Source organism: Rhamphochromis longiceps, linkage group LG8 (genome assembly GCF_057381845.1).
Source record: "Rhamphochromis longiceps isolate RC_006_pf linkage group LG8, R_longiceps_female_GT1.1, whole genome shotgun sequence".
Taxonomy (NCBI): domain Eukaryota; kingdom Metazoa; phylum Chordata; class Actinopteri; order Cichliformes; family Cichlidae; genus Rhamphochromis; species Rhamphochromis longiceps.
In genome coordinates, this window is record NC_140564.1 from 16090228 (window position 1) to 16108143 (window position 17916).

General features: G+C 40.8%; 1 protein-coding gene across 2 annotated transcripts in view; it reads right to left on the bottom strand.

Annotated features, from left to right (window-relative positions):
- Nucleotides 1-17916, bottom strand: part of mpp2b (MAGUK p55 scaffold protein 2b) — a 46674-nt gene that overhangs the window by 9809 nt on the left and 18949 nt on the right. For both annotated transcript variants that reach the window (XM_085416016.1, XM_085416017.1), the window contains one exon: nt 8453-8553. In XM_085416016.1, the coding sequence (XP_085272142.1) occupies nt 8453-8553 (101 nt within the window). The remainder of the gene's footprint in view (nt 1-8452; nt 8554-17916) is intronic.

Below are 17916 nucleotides of genomic sequence, written 5' to 3' on the forward strand. Positions count from 1 at the left end.
AGCAAACTTATCATGTGACTCTTGACTCTAGGTTAAACCTCTCTATGGTACACCGTGCTATGCTCTGCAAACCATTCAGTTGCTACAGAACTTAATTACATGCAGACTGTTTTTCAAAAACCAAATGCAAATGCAATCATTTACAGTGACACAATTGGCAACTGCACACTAACCGGTGCTGTGCTTGTAGATTCATATTGTTAGGCAATCCCACAGAGTATTTGTGTGGTGGGACTGACTACTACCCTGGCAGCTAAAATGTTTGTTTGCTGAGGATGAGATGAAGGATCCATGCCGGGGGACAAGAAACTTACACGTAAACGCACAAACAGATCCACAGATATTCAGTCAAACACATAAATCTGTGTACTTAACTACACGGTACTACACACAGAGGGATACAAGGTTTTATCTTCAGGCATTCGAGCAAGCACGCAGCTCTTTTCTAACCTTAAGGAACAACATAGTATGAGCAGAGAGTAGAAGTAGGAATAACTGGTATACACACAATGCGATTGACACAAAAAAAACCCAGATCTGTGTAAGTGAAGAAAAACATCTACTCTGAAAACTGCAGTAATAACACATTTATTCTCTGGTGATGAGTGGCATTCCTTTTAGAAGTAATTTCAGCACAGTTAAAAAGCAATCTCTTAGATTATAGTATTACCTAATGATAAGAGTACGCAAGAAAACTTCCACATAAAATAAAATAAATTTTAAAGAAAACATTGCCATGACCTTACCTATGTGTTACAGTGTCCATCCTACCATTCATCTACTTCTGGAAATCCTGACTTAACCTGCAGAGCGAGCTGTCATTGGCAGCACCTCTTCAATCACATGCCCAGCACGCAGGACTATTAATTCCCCTCAGAGTGACAACTCAAGCTGACCTAAAAGCTATTCGCTGCAGTTTCAGAGATGCAGCAACAGCAGCAACATTTTATCCCTCTGGCATAAAATGATGCAAATACTGCCACATGAAAACTCTCTGCCACCTCACTAACTGACCTTAACAAGCCTGCTAACGCAACCATATCCACGAGCTCAGCAGAATGCCTAGAAGTCATGGACGGAAGTAACAAGTAAGAAGAAAATGCAGTGGCATGGTTACAGTAACAGACTGCTTATTTTAAAAAGTAACTAAATAACAACTAAGTAACTTAATAACTTAAAGTTCCTACTTCACCTCGTCTATCACATTCACAAACTTGGGTGTCAACGCCGCCTGCCCACCCAGCCAGTGGCCAACAATACCCTGCCAGCCTTTTATAGCTGAGGGGTATAAAAAGTAATCTGAGGAAAAGAGTTTCTCCTTTTTCTTTTTCTTCAACTGCAAGTGAGTTAGCATCGCTTTATTTGACCTTCATACATTTAATAAGCACCACCATAGTAGGTCAGGACTCTTATGACTCTAAGTCAAATATTTCTAAATTGGCCATCTGTGTTAATCCTCGAGGATGGATGGATGGATGGATAATCCGTTTAGAGCAAGCCCATGTTAAAATAAAAATATTCATATTTGGCTGAAGTGTACCGAGACTCTGATAAGTATCCACATTTTCTCCCACCCCTAGTAACCAGTAGTACAACTCTTTATCTAGGCTTTTCAGCAATCAAGGCTAATGAGCACTGGTGCTCTAAAGACAACCAGTTAACAAAGCTGGCGCAGCAGTGTTACAATTATATTAGTCTGTAAAAATTCACTCTCTCATTTTTGCCATTTTACAAGCTGCATGAGACAATTTCCTTGCCTTTGCCTAAGATATCAGCTGTAATTCAACAGGACCTCTATGTCAGCTATAGAAATAAACATAAACTGAATGCCAGGTTTGTGAGACATGAGGACCTTATTTTAAAATAATCCCATGCTATAGCACTGTTTGGTCCATTTACATTAATCTGTTGTTAGGTGGTTGCCAGGCAATGTGATTGCACCATATTAAATCACATATATCATTCAAATATAACAATTTTTTATAAGGTGTTACAGGTGCAAAGATGCTAAAAATTGGTCAATTTAGCCTGTTAGTGGTTGGTTGCTGGGCAACACAATGATGCCTTAATATCTAATATAGATTAGAACCTTCAGGGTCCCAATATATATCACTGTGTGCCAAGTTGATGGTGCAGGAGGTCATGACCACAGAGCCAGAGATTTGCTGTATTATAGAAAGATACTTTGCAGAAGCCATTGTGAGTAGTACCAAGGTTCATTATTTCAGAGCCACGTGGCATTGTTTTACCAAGACGCCGCAGTCTCATTAATAGTCTGAACAGGCGGCATGTGACGGCTTAGAAATTAGATTAAATAGCACGAGGTACAAAGCTGAAAGTGTCAAAGCAAGCGTCGGCTCATTTAGTCGCCCTAACTACTTTAATAGTTCCGACTACTCTGTTAGATAGAGAGCCAGGTGCTGAGTCAGTACCACAAAACTGATAATAATGAAGCGCTGCAACTGAGTATTCGAGCTTCAGCTCCTCTTATCAATATCTGCTAAATGTCCTGTAATCATGATTCTGATTCTTTATAGAACTGTGGGTTGTGCTGATTGCATTGTTCTGTGCAATTAGCATAACTGCAGCCACCGTGCCATAAGCGTGCACACATGAACACTCGCTTTATCGTCCCCGTCTCTCTGTTAGCATTTTCTCGGTCTCTCAGCACATCAAGCAAAAGCTCGTTAAGTGTTTATAGATCCACCACGAGTCAAAGGGAATCCACCGTCCAGGAAATCCTTCTTAAATCCTTCACCAAGACTCACAGCTTGCATCAGATGAATCTTTTATGAGGATGCTCATCAATACACTGGGACTGTATGTCTCTAAGACACTCGGCACAAATAGCAGGGTCATGCTCTTGCCACGCACTCACACACACAAACATGCCTCAAAGCATACCAAAAACGAAGCAACAGAAAGGGACACAGAGAGAGAAAGGATGCAAGGAGCATCTCCCTGGACAGAGAAACAACTTCAACTTTACTCTTAGCAGCACAAATATAAGGAAAAATTAACTCTCTGTCTATACTTTAAATTACATACACTTTTTCCTTGCATGTCTTTGCAGTGCACAACGGGAAGCTTTTTCCTTATCCTCCTGTTGCTTGGGGAAAAAAGTCCAGGTTTTTAAAAAGGGATGAGAAAAATTCTGCTCTTGGCAAGAAGTGGGAGGGGAGACGTAGTGAGATGAAACTGCGGAAAAAAAAAAACTGTCTGGCACCACTCAGCTCTTCCACTCAGCTCCATTCACTTCAAAAAGCTATACCCTGTACCTCCATTTGAATAAGAATGACCTAGGGCTGGTTTTGCATGAGGACAGCTAAGAAATTGCATCTCTCATCATGTGCATGGAGAGTACTACTTTATAGTTTTTGAGAAATCAGCTCGGTTATTCAGCCATGCAGCCCATGTGCAAGTATACATCGTGATGATTGAAGAAATGCAAGGATCCACACTAAGGCATCGTAGAGAAACAGCTGACTGTCACTAAAATCAGGCCTATGGAAAAATATCCAGTTACTGAATTGTTGATGGCACCTGCTCTATTATTGATACAGTAAATATTTTACCAGTCTAGACAAAAAAAAAAAAAAAAAAAGACTGCCAGTCATGTCTGAATTTTCTTGGACAAAAGGATGATGTTGTAGGCACGACTACACTGATTTTCTCTCTCTTTAATCCAAACGCAATCTGTATAAACTGAACATGTTTATTTTCACTGATGACAAAAAAAGAAGAGTGCATGTAGAGTAAATCAAAGATGTTTCAGTGGCATGGCAGCCTTTTTCATCCTTGTTTCTTCTTTGCTGTAATACTTTAGTAGCGAGTATCACAAGGTGTAAGGTTCTCCTTTTACATTTTAGATTTTGGAAGTCTCATTAAAAACTGATGAACGCTGAACGCTAAGTCTAGCAGATTGTTTAGTAGAGCAGCAGCTCAAACCAAGGCTGGATACAACCAATTCCACAGTCATATTTTTGTCACATTTCACAGTGAAAGAAGAAGGCATCAAAACATTCTGTGTGTGAAAACCACACAGGCATTATAATGTACAGAGAGCTTGTCAAGCCTATGCAAAATGTGCAAGTGAGTCATTTTCAATGCAGTAAATATAAAGAGAGTTATAAGGAACATGTCTCATCTCTTATAAGCACAGCTTTTTGAATAAATAAATACATTTTAAATCTATGTCTAATCTAATCTACTTCATGTTTTTAGTGATCATTAGAGTTGCTACTGCCATCTGCACTGAATAAATCAAGAATACGTGGGCTGTTCCCTTCATGTGTGTTGTTTAAATGACTGACAGGTTTGAAAGAATAGGAATGCTAATACTTCTAAAAAAAAAAGAAATATATGTTTATCTGTTATTTTTTGTTATGTGCAGAGACACATTTAACCTTTTTGTGTATTTTTGCATATTTTCTGGAATCCATTCAACCTGCTGCAACAATGAAACGCCTAGAAACAAGCTCCACCTGTGCCAACAGCAGTGACATAAGCCAGAGGTGTGCGTTAGCTGGGTTTAAGTTTGCACAGCATCAACAAAATTGGTTCCTGCCCCTGCTGAGCATGCTCAGCTGGCTCTCCCAATCTCTATTAATGGGAGCGTTTATGAGGCAAACAAACTTTAATGGCCAGTATCTTGTTCTCATTTGTCTCCAGTAAGGGGGGCAAATTCCTCAAAATATTAATGTTTATTCTAGCTTTCTGAATTAAACTTCAAGCACTTCAAACCACTGAGAGAAATTGTAAACCCCAAATTTAAAAAAAAACAACATGCTAATAATACTGCTAAGCAATAAAGAGAGGCTATGTGTGCTTCGTAAAGAGGTAAAATTTAAACAAGTAGGCAGGTACAAAGTTTTTTTTTCTAGTCTTCTTGCAATCCGGTTGTTCAGTGATGACGCAACGAATCCTACTTCCGGGTCTAAAGTAGTCTGCGTTTAATATGGCTTTTGTGTTGTTAACATGTTTAATGTTATGTATTTTCTTCTATTTGATCTCAAAAAGCTCCTAAAACAGTCAGTGATCCCTGTTGACCTCCTCGGCTTTTATTACCGCTAATCATTTATTTAAGCTCAGTTTTTAAAACCTTAGGGTGTAACTACAGCCCAGCCCATGCAGCAGTATATGAATGACTAACCTCGTATTGTGGATGGATTATCTCAGTTGTTCTCCTGGCTGAAGTTTGGTCCTTTTACAGCATCCTGCCATGCGATTACATTTGTTCCTGACCACCGAGAACACTCACGGTAACTTTTATCGAGTGGAAAAAAAAGTTAGCTTGTTTATATTATGCTAACGTAGCTGTGTTGCTAGCGGTCACGCAGCACATCATTATATACCAGCTAGCCCAACTTCAGTAACCCTACAAACGTTACTGCTGTTTAGTTTTCTGTCTTCATTTATGCTGGAAGTGATAACAGAGCTGTACGTTTTAATTTGTTTCCAAAACCCCGCAGTCAGGACATGCTATATTGTATTTAGATAGAAGCTAGCGAGCTAACTCCCTGCTAACTTCTAACTCCGTTAAATGTCATAAATTCCGTTTTCATGGATGCTTGGATGTTAAACTCAATTGTTACACCTGGTAGAGCAGAACGCTGATCATTTTATTAAAGATGAAAGACTTTAGACAGTTTTTCAACTCTCAGTAATGCCACAGTGATCGTTTGATATATGGACCTGCAGCGGAGTTTAGACCCAGACACGGCTAGTGACGTCAGACTGAACAACCGGATAGGAATTCTAAAACTCCCATGAAAAGTCAAATTAAAACATGCTAGTAAATCCATCCGTCCCTTCTCTTCCGTTTATTGTTATTAAAGTTGCGAGGGAGGAGCTCGAGCCTATCCCAGCTACCAGATTGCGAGAAGCAGGGTACACCCTGGACAGGCGTCAGGCTGACGCCTGTCCATGGGGCTAGCACAATAATAAATCAATTTGAAATAATATTCAGAATAGAATTGTGGGTGGTTATTAAAGCTTAGCTTTTAATGTAGTCCACAAAAGTTTCCAGTTTTTCTGAGATTAATCAGAAAAGCCATGCACAGTGAATCTTAATTTCTTAAGTTTTAGATGCTTACCTGGCTCGTCTAATTCAGAAGAATCAATCTCTGTGCTAATAAACTGACAAACTCTGTTATTTTAAGCTTAGTTAAAATAACAGAGTTTGGATCTGGTTGAATAGTCATTTCAAAAATGTACTGACGATATTTTAAAGACTTAACTCCAATACCCAGGTAGCTTAGTAACCAAAAAAAAAAAAAGAACATGGCAAAAATGACTTTTAATGTAACAGTGTTAAAGCTTTTCATAGGATGTGAAAATTTAAGAGAAAACACAAAGACTTGGCAGCAACTCTGTGCATTGAGGCATGTAGAAACTGCTGAAGTTCAACCTGAGCATCAAAATGGGAAAGAAAGCTGATTTTAAGTGACTCGAAATGTGGCGTGGTTGCTGTTGCCAGAGAGGTCAGAAAGTGCTGATCTACTGGGATTTTCCCAACATTCCCAGCCATCTCTGGGGTTCACAGAGAATGGTCTAAAAGAGAGGAAGCGAGCGGCAGTTCTCTGGGCGTAAATGCTTTGTTGATGCCAGAAGTCAGAGAAGAATGGCTTTTAAGAACATGACAATGAGTTCAATGTATACCACAGTCGCCAGATCTCAGTTCAACATAGCACATTTGGGATGTGATGGAATGGGAAATTCACATCATGGACGTACCCCCAACAGATATGCAGCAACTATGTGCAGCTATCATGTGAATATCATGTGACCAAAATCTCTCAGGAATGTTTCCAGCACCTTGTTGAATCTGTTCTACAAAGAATTAAGATATGTTTAAAGGCAGGCTAATGACTATACAGAAATAAACTTCTAACAGAAGTTTTAACATTTTATTCTGTGTTACTGAACTCAAAATTATAAATATGCATCCTTACAATATTGGTGATTTTTCTCTAAAACAAACTTGCATCTAACTTAAAATACGTCCCCAATGTTACCACATCACACAGACATACACACTGTGACACGAATGACCCACACGTACACACTGTTAGTTACTCGTTGTGTTATATATGCAACTTTTCAAGATTGCTCTGTACAATTTTTCACCCAACTTGTTACTGGCACAGCGGTCCCAGGTTGCAACTGAATTAGCACGACTGATCACCAAAATATGTCCCAGCTGCTCTGTCAGTCTTCTGGCACTTCCCACTGAAGCCACTGTTCCACCACTTCCCGACTGAGGCCGGGGAGCCATCCGGCCGAGCCGACTAACCCCCACCCCCAAGTGGTACCCCAAATACTGTACCTACATACATCCAACTGCGCACTTCGGGTTGGCAATGAGCCCCTGCCTCAGACACTCCAGGACCCCAGCCATCCACTGCACATGCTCCACCCAGGTGTAACTATGGATGATGGATCATTCAGGTAGGCCGCAGCATATGCAGCGTGTGGATGCAGCACCCGGCCCATAAGTCACTGGAAAGTGTCTGGGACTCGAAAAAAAAGAAAATTGGAAGTGTGGCAAAATGGTACAAACTGTACGGATTGGAACATGCTGTCTTTTCCTTGGACTCTGGAGACAAGGGAATCTGCCAGTAGGCCTTGGTTAAATCCAGTGTCTGAAAAAGGGAGCAGTGCCTAACCAGTCCAGGAGCTCGTCGACCCAGGGCATGGAATAAGTGTCAAACCGTGACACTTGATTCCTCTGTGGTAGTCAACACAGAACCCTATAGACTATGGGGCTACACCATCCTCATCCTCATGAATGAACTTACGAATCATGAATTTTAAAGTCTTATTCAGCCAATCCACCAGCCCGTCAGTCTGAAGGTGGTAGACGCCAGTCCGAACTGATTTAATGCCCAGTAATTCATACAGTTCTTTTACTTTCGAGACATGAACGATGTGCCATGGTCAGTCAGTATCTTTTCGGGATGCTGACTCGAGAGATGACCTGAAACAGCACCTGTGCCACACTGTTTGCATAAATGGTCTGCAGCAGCACTGCTTTGGGATATCACGTTGCATAATCCACCAGAACTAATACAAAGTGATATCCACCAGTGAAATGCCCCGATGAGGTCCATGCCAATGCGGTCATATGGGACCTCCATTAATGGTAATGGGCACAATGGTAATGGTAGTGGAAAACCACTTCCCAGCAGCTTTTAGGCACCAACTGGATGTGTTCATCTTCCGTGCAAGTGTCACGGCTCACTCGATAAAGCCTATCTGTGATCAACACAAAATGCAGGTAGGTCAGTGCTGCGTCAGGGAGCGCCACTTGGCCATTAATTCTTATCACCTGTTCTGAGCTAAGAGTTTCATCACAAATCCACTGCCTCACAACTCCTCTGCAGCAGAGCCGCAGAACACACACACATTTCACACACTTATTTATGTATTTATTTATTGAAGTCATTCTCACCACTGGGCTCTCCATGATGCCTTTGAGGAAGATGAGGTCCAGGTCATTGGCAGTTGTGGAACTTGTGCTGTCACTCAGTGTGTCCAGGGCCTGATGCATGGCTATACAAACATCAAAAAAAGGAAAAAGAGAGAAAACACACAAAAAAAAGAAAACAGAGTTTATCTCACTCTACTACTGTGCTACCTTCCACTGCTACCCATGGGAAACAGACTGAACAGCTCACCTCAAAGACAAAGGGAGCACATATACAGTAGCTCATACTTCATTCGTGAGTGAAAGAAGTCTGGAGGGAAAGTGAGCAGAAGGGAGGAGGGGAGGAGGGAAAGGAGGAGCAGCCTCACATCCTTTCCCAAGCAATTTCACCTCTGTCAGTCACTCTGCTCTTAAGTCTGTCACAAGTGGCAGTATCTTTCTCCCACAACTCCCGACTTCCTCCTTCCCTCTCTCCTACACATAAGTTCGCACACGCACACACACACACATTCACACACTAACTCGCTCCAGCTATACAACAACACAGCTGCTGAAGTTGCTCAGCGAATAAACATTTTTTTCCATCAGAACACTGTTTTACAACTTGGATAAGAATAGATTTTAATAAGCCATAACTCAGCGGTCTCGTTTTGAAATGAACTTTCTGGCTCGTGGAGAAGCTTCAGTGAGAAACATGAATGCATGAATGCTCCTCTCTCTCTGTGATGTAAACTCAGACTGCTAAACCCTAACCAATCAATCAGCAGCCGCAATGAGACATCAACAATTCGATGGCGGTCAGAGAAGGTTCAGTCTATCCTTAAAGCATTGCTTTCGACTTACACTCTGACTCCTACTGGGAAGCATTAATCACAGCAGACATGGCTGCCAGAAGAGTGGGTATTTTCGCTAACAGGGAACAGAAATGGTCTAAGTTGGTAAACAGACACTAAGGCCTTTGTGTCAACCCAACACCGGTTCTTAATGTTCGAGATACTGGCAGAGCAGTGTCCCTGCACATATCCAGCATGGCTGACTTCAAAGCTCTCACCACCTCAAAGGCTCATATTAAGATGTGACTGATCAAATAACAGGGCGGCTATTTCCTTTTGTGTTAAAAGTCTGTGTCCCAGTTTCCTGGAAAAGGTAGAAGACTGAGCGTGTTCTTACTCTATTGAATTAAAAAACCAGAGCCCAACTAATACAGCATTTTTAAGACTGGTTATTTAAAAATTCAACTTATCAGTCACTATGTTTTTCTTCCAGACACATTTAACAGATCCCTAACATTTGTTATGTATGTGCTTACTAGGAGAATAGGACAATGCAACTTAAAAGAAATCTTGTTTTATTGTCACAATAAGTTGCGGATGATCTGCTAGCACCAGCTGGCAGTTGTGTTTATGGCATTTCAAATGCCTGTCATTAACAGGGAAGTTGCAGAGTGCCCTCTAGTGGACAAACAATGCCACATCAACAGTAATTACACGATTGAAGGGTGTTTCTTCACGTTTTTAATTTTTGTTTACTGGCTGTTATGAACGCAGATACTGATATATCTCCCATAGTTAACATCAGCTGATATAATAGCTCCACCAATCGAATGATCAGGCTAAAAATAAACAAACAAGTAAAATAATGAGAGAGCTAATACAGCTATCTAAAACGAGAGCTCATAAATTCTAAAGTAAATCGAATTTTGTTGTTAACAACAGCAGCAACAATGCAATTAATTGGCATAAAACGCATCGATTTATTCTTGTATAACTAACAGCCATACTTTTGTTAAATATATAATTTTACAATATATGCCACACCATATAACAGAACTCTGCAGACATTAACACCACATTAAATCTGTCCTAAAATAAAATTGATTTTTGATTTGATTTTCCACCTTCTGAGCTGTGAGAGCAAAAAGAGCTACAACACAAACACGTGTAATAAAAAATAAACCAACATAAAACAGTAAATACATTTATCAGTGAGCCAGGAAATATCACATAATAGAAAACTTCACATTTTTGTTGCCCCCCTGAAAGCCTGATAACAATGCATGCAGCTGCTCCATTGACATTACACAATAACAAGAGTCTTAAATAATTTTATTAACTTACTTAATGCTATTTAATTTTATTTTTAATGCTTCAATGCTTGGTTCTGGCTTCACTGCACACTTTTTATTGATCATTAACCATAAAAATTTAGGTGTCCTAGTTTCATTTTAGTGAAGTGAAGCTCAGCATGTTCGCTAATTCATTCAACTTAGTTCCATATTTTTCCAAATAAAACTGGCAAATGGCTTAACAGTGACAGATTTGAGATATTTAGAGAGTAGCCACAAACCTATTTTTGGTCTACTTCTGTTAAGTATTATTAAATGCACACTTGAAATACTAACAAACACATTGAGAGCAAGCTGTTCTTGTCTCTGCCTATAGCGAGAAATAAAAGGTAGAAAGGAAGAAAAGAAGACAACGGAAGACCACCTCAAAGATTACACAGTCCATCCGTCCTCTTGCCCAACAATTTCACAAGTAAATTAAATTAATAATTTCACAAGTCTTCCGCAGTGGAGTCTTTTTTCTCTTCCCTTTTTCCCTCTAACACCAGCTCTGCTCCAGCAGGAGAGTTGCCAAGTTTGCGTCTGGCAGAGAATATCACACCAGCAGGCCTGGTTTACAGGTCCTGCATAATTCTCTTTAATCATTGCAACTGTACGCAATTGTTGCTGTCACATCGGCCCTTTCCCCAATCTTAGTTCATCTCTGCTGCGCCCAGACACGTGTGAGGATTTTTATTTCTTTTAGTCACATGTTTCACTTCCATCTTTTTTATCATCTTTTCTAGCTCTCATCCAACTTGTCACTGGCTGTTTTAATACACTTACACATCAGCCACTCTAACCATCCTGATAAAACAGACAGCTGCTTTACCAAAGCGTGTCAAAGATTTTACACAAAGTCACAAAAATATCACAAACTGGAAATGGTTTTGACTCACATTTAGGCACAAAGGAACCATCAGAAAGTGTGAAAAGGGCCAACGTTTAATAATCACACTGCGGAGTATTACTGGAATACATCTATTATTCAGAGAAATTATTAAAAATCCAACTTGTCCTCTTTGGGTATCGTTGCCTTTCTTCTATGTCCAAGTTTATGCACATAATTCATGATGTATAACAAGCACTATAATGTAATAAGCACTGCTTCCCCTATTTTTCGTGGTGTGCATCAAAGCAAATATCACAGAGACGTGTCCACAGAGATAAATTTCACCCACCCAGAAGAATCAGCCACCCACGTGGTGAAATCCATATTTTTTTAAATCACAGTGGCTTTTATGTTGTTTTTTCCTCTTTTCATTTTGTGTTCCTTTGTGTTTTATGTGATTTTCTTCACAGGTCTTCAAAAATCTCTCAGTGCTCCTCTTATATACAGAACACATGTTCAAAGTACGGCAATTTTTCTTGAATGAACTGCAAAATCTGCTTCTAGTTACAAATGTTTGACCCTAGTTTTTTTCTTTCCCCCCTTCCTACAAGTGACATTAACAGTGTTCGCATAATAAATTATAGTGCTATAACAATGTAGTGTAGTAGTGTTGTCACTGTAGTCACTGGGTAACAGCTTGATTGGTCTTTCCTCTGGTGCACGACCCAACAGGTCTACTGAAGCAATACGAGATCCAGCAGATCTATCACAATAAAGTCCTTGTTAATAAATGTTCACTGTAATGCTAAATGACCACAGGGCCTGGTAGGAGTTTGTTTTGTGTTAACAGTGTAGTGCTGTACTATTAACAGGGAAATGGGAGCACATCAATATGAGAAGTTGTACATATTAGGCTCAAACAGAAGGAATTATAAATTAAAGTCTTTAATAAAAGCCCCCTTCAAATAAAGGCCTTGATACTTTCTGCAGGTGAGGTAAATAAAAGCTCTAGCTACTTCTGTGGAAGAAACAAAAAAACCCACATAAATTAGACACTCAATCCGTCAACGAGTCCAAATTACATTCACAACAGGCCTGACAGTCGTTTAGTCTGTACTCAGCTTAAGATAAAGTATTCATTGGCTTCTTTTTATACTGCAAGCTTCTCTTTCAAACAACTTCCTGTTTAGCATTCAGGTGGAATGTTTCATCTTGTACACCACCACTGTCACAGCAGTCCTGCCTTGCAAAAACCTGCCATAGAGCTGCAGCGTATTACTGAATGCATCTCTCTTCTGCTCACGACTCATTTCAGATTGAAGTTGCGTGTCGACATTTGTGTATTAATATGCTACGTGCCTTTTTTTTTTTTGTCCGTTCTGGGGGCCTTTACAGGTGAGAACTCAGGCAAAAGTTATTTTTCGCTTCGCTGAATCCAAATTGCCTCTACCACACACTGTAACTTGATACCATTACGGAGCTTTCATTTAGCAGGTGAGGGCTTAAAAGCACAAAGGGGGACTCAGGTGTGCCAACAGACTTAACCAGCTACAAGCACATTATGCCCTCTACTCAATCTACTCTTCCAGGGAAAAAAAGCTTCACGCTTGAGCAGATTTTCTCTTTGGAGCATTTCACTATTTTACATTTGCTGGATTTATGGATAAACTCCTGAAGAAGCAGAATATTATGAGAAAACCTGAACATTTTAAGGAAGTTAAAATGGAGTGATGGCTGATTTTTTAATATAGGTTTAGATGAAAACCCAGTCTACAGTAGTTAGCAGCCAAAAAATTGAAAATTATAACATGCTGTGGTGGCTCCCTGCAACCGCCTCTCAACAAAGATTGCCAAGATACCGCTTGCCTGCCTCTGCTACAGCAGGGGACGTGTAATTAAAGGAAACTAAATTAAAGGTGCTTTTGTCTGTTAAAGCCTCATCCGAGCGCCTGCTCACCTCCAAGGAGAGTTACAATTAAACCCAATGTCACGGACGCAGCCAAACAATCTGGGCTGTTATTGTTTGCGTTTGGAGCACAGCAGGGTGCAAGGACCTCTCAGTGAAGGTTATTCTGTTGCTATGGAGCAGCAGGGAGAGGGTACACAGAGGGACTGCGGGAGGGTGGAAAAAAAAAAAGGAAGGAAAATTTGTGGGAGATGCAGATGTGTTGTTGTTTCACTATGTGGAATCCTCACGGGGTATTACAGTACTCACAGAGGAGTACAGTGTGCAGCTGACTCTTTACTCCCAGTTGTTTCTAGCTGTAAAAACAGTCTGGTCTGCTTAATACGCCTGAGATACACAATGTGTTTTAGAATGCAGAGCCAGATGAATAAAAGTCAGTTAAAGGAGCTCTTTTGGCAACAGGTAATGAGCAAGCAAGTAGGTTATTTTTTTCTAGCAAATAGTAGATGTGATATTTAAGGCATCATCAGCAACTAATAATAATAATAATGGATTGCATCTATATAGCACTTTTCTGGAGACTCAAAACGCTTCCACATTCACACACTGGTGTGAGGCAAACCACAGTTGTAGCCACAGCTGCCCTGGGCTGCCATATCGCGCCATCAGCCCTTCAGGCCAACACCAGTAGGCGGTAGGGTGAAGTGTCTTGCTCAAGGACACAACGACGAGGACAGACAAAGCTGGGGTTCAAACCAGCAACCTTACAAGATACATAAGGATAAGGTTACAAGATGAGCTTCCCAACCCCCTGAACCACGGTCGCCCTAACCCTAGTCCTGTGTCTTTTTATAAGACTGATCACCTCTTAGACCCCTGACAGCCAAGAAAAGAAAACAAGCAACAATATTTTTAATAGAATAGAGTTAAGGGTAATGACTAAGACCTCACAGGGTTAATTCTACTTCAAAATATGGGCTTTTTTAATTTCAAATGTGGATTGAAATTCAGTATAGCTTTTAAAAGGACACTTAAAGTCCGTATTGGCAAATGCCTGGCAGTGACAAATCAGGGCACTTGCACTGGATGAGGTAAATGTTTAGGTTCTCAGTTTGCACAGCCAGTAACAACACCGGCTTTGTCCCGTGAAACACAGACAGATTCCTGAAGAAGCTCATTGATATTCTCATTGTCTCCTGGAAGAGCTGCTAGAAGTCGCTGCAAGTTGCTGGAAGTCACCTCTATAAAAAAGAAAATACTATTTGGCCTTGAAAGACATTATTAAATACTTTTATGTTGCTTTTAGATTTGATTCAGTTCCCAGCTCTCCAGCTAAATATAATTAACTATCAATCCCTCAGGTAGCAAAAGATAAATGTTTAAGACACTGGTGGAGAATGATATTGGATTGGAATATATTCCATGCGGTGTGTATGTGCTAGAACTGATGAATCGTTAAGGCCGAAGCATTCTATGAATTTATCCCAGTGCAATGGGATTCATGAATATTTCCAACATGACACAGTGTTGCAGCTTGAAGCCCTCTGAGTGCAATCAGTCTGATGAGATTCCTTCAGGAACAACAACACAGAGCGTACAAACTACAACTAAAGCAAACAGAATGAGCACACAGTTGGGGCACGCGCACTCAACTCTGAATTATTAAGTCAACATCCTCCTCGTGGAGTCTCACTGAAAAAGAAAACGGGTTCGTAATGAGGAGGTGTAATAATGTCGTCTGGAGCACGTGTGTGCACAACAATTGTGTAATTTACTTGCATGGTCAATCAGCATGGGTGCGTTTGTTTGTGTGCTACTTGTAGAGACTTGCCTGTAAATAATTAGATCTCCTCGTTAAAAACATAATAATAACTCCACTACATTAATGTGGCTGCACACATAATACACAGTTCTAAGTTTTGGACTTAAACATCACAATGTGAAATGAAGGTAGTGGGAAAATAATCAGCACCCACAGGTGTTGTCACTTCCTGCTGATAAGGCCTCTGCTCAGGATGAGATTAAGTGAAGCAGCTGAATTACATGAAGGAATTACATGAAGCATTAAATGTTTTATATAAATAATGCTGCAGGGACCGTGTGCCTGTGTGTGGGTTTTTGTGTGTTTTAACAAGTGTCAGAAATTCCAACTTGTGATTCTGACTCTGGTTTTTGCATGACAGAGTGGTTTAAGACAGGATGCAAACGCAGCACGCGTATGGTTAATATCTACTTTCCCCAGATTAAAAGAGCAGTGAGTCAGATCCAGTGCGTGCATACCCACAAAACCTGGTCATGGAGTAGAGATTAAGTGATGCACAACAACAAAAAGGAGTGCCCTACAGAAACATAACTGTATAAAAATATAAGTGGATTGTTTCATCAATCTCAAATAAGTAGTTTTTTGTAAACTTCCCCATTCTGGTCACTTTTGGCAAAAACCTTTAACATCAGCTATCCCATCTCTACATCAGCTTCCTGTTTTTTCAGTGCCACTGTCTCCAAACCATACATCATAGCAGGTCTCACTACCAATTCGTAAACCTTACACACTGTCTGTTGCTTTGGATGGTTGCCCTCAACTATTTAAACTCATCCACCTTTATTACCTCTACTCCTTGCATCTTCAGCTTGCCATCAGCCTCATTCTCATTAACACACATGTATTCTGTCTTGCTTCAACTGACTTCTACTCCTCTTTTCTCCCATACGCCCTTCTACCTGTTTTCTACTTCCACTACAGATCACAGTGTTGTCTGCAACCATCACTGGGACTCCTGCCTAACCTCATTGCTAAAAAATCTTAACTGTAATAGCTCCAATGAAAAAAAGCAGAAATGTCAGGGGTTATTTTACAGAGATATTTCACTAAATGATGTTCATTTTTTCAAGGCAATTGCTATGTTATGCATTGTTATCAGCTTGATAATGGCTGTATATTATCCTTGCTTGACTTTAAAAAAATTGTAAGTGATCTAACAGCTATAACAGTGTAGGTAAAAGTCCTATAAAAGGCAATCCTTCCAGTGGAAGTAATCATGACCTTCTCTCTCTAGGTCCCAGATAGCCAATCAGCAGGATGAGGGACTTTTAAGCAGCCTCCCTATCACCATGGTGATGCTTGCTACAAGCTGGCATGCTATGGATGCAGGTCAGATCGCCTTATTAGCTGTATGAAGGTCACCAGTGGAGACAACACTTGTGATATTTGTTGACATTTTGCAATTGGACAGCAGCCCCTCCTCCACCCCCCATGACCACAGAAACTGTCAACAAAAAGATGATTTTGTGTTACGTCCCCCCCCCGTCCCGTTTGGTTCTTTTGCAATCAGAATTATTGTCTATATTTTATTTTATTTTCACTTGCTACACACGGGACAGACATGACTGGGGGAAAGAAAAGGGAGAAAGAAAGAGAGGTAGGGAGAGAAAAACAGCGGGGAAGAGGAACGGTGATAAAGGGCAAAAAACAAAAGCAAACGAAACAAACAGACAGAAAATACATACATCAATCACCTGGATCACCTGTTGAGAAAGAAAAAAGAGAAAACAAGCAAAAAAAAAAAAAAAAAAGAGCAATATAATAAACAACATCATCGTGACGACCTATGTGAATATAACAGTAAATACTAAATATTGAATATTATTGTGCAGCACGTAAGATCGACAGCGCACAGTGTGCTTTGAGGTAGCAGCCAAAAAGGGCGTCGTTTGTGTCTGTGAGCACCCGTGTGTACACCTGTGAGCGTGAGCGCGCTTGTATTCAAAAGGTTCCTTCGTGTAATGATCTGCTAGAGGGTGTGGGGAGCCATAGCCCCGTCCTCCAGGGCATGAAGCAGCAAATGGAGGAGATCCAGGCTCCAGACATCCAGAGACACTCAGAGCACAAGAGACCAACAGAGGGGCAACCGTGCCACTCTCCCGGAAAGAGCTGAGGAGAGTCCCAGATGAGGGGTCACTCAGCAGCCGCGGAGCAGAAGCCAGAGGGGGTTGCAGTGACGTGCCCGTGAGCTCTGCCGGCAGCCAGCTGTGCCAGAGTGACCGAGCCCCAGGGCCGAGGGCACCCCACTCAAAAGAGATGATTTTGTCTTACGTTCTCACTGTAACTAACCCTAATAACTTTATGAATGTATCTCGCTGTACGCAGGCAAGCAGTTTGAGTCAAACCGTACATCTGTTTTCTTTGGCAACAGTTAATGAAAGAGCAAACCGAGATCATCTGAGTGTGATACGGATGAAATAATTGCCAGTGTCACCACATTATCGAATACTCTCCGCCATAACCGTATTAAATTGTCCCTTTCTGTTGAAACCCGGCGATTATCTTTGACAGTGTAATCTTACCAACACACTGTACTCAATAATCCATCATCTGTGTTTGAACACTGCTTCATTAGACCGGTAGGCACGCAGAATATTCCTCCAATAGTGTGAGAGTTTGTGTACTGTTCTGCAGATGTGTGGAGTGTGTGTGTGTGTGGAGAAAGGGTGGAAGTGAAAGAGCCGGAGAGTTATCTGAAGGTTGTGAGTGTGACACTTCCAAGCGTGCTGTCTCTGATCAGAACACCGCTGCATATGAATGACCCCCCCCACACCCACTTACTCACCATGAATGTACAATGCACTGGAGGTCTCTCTCTTTATCC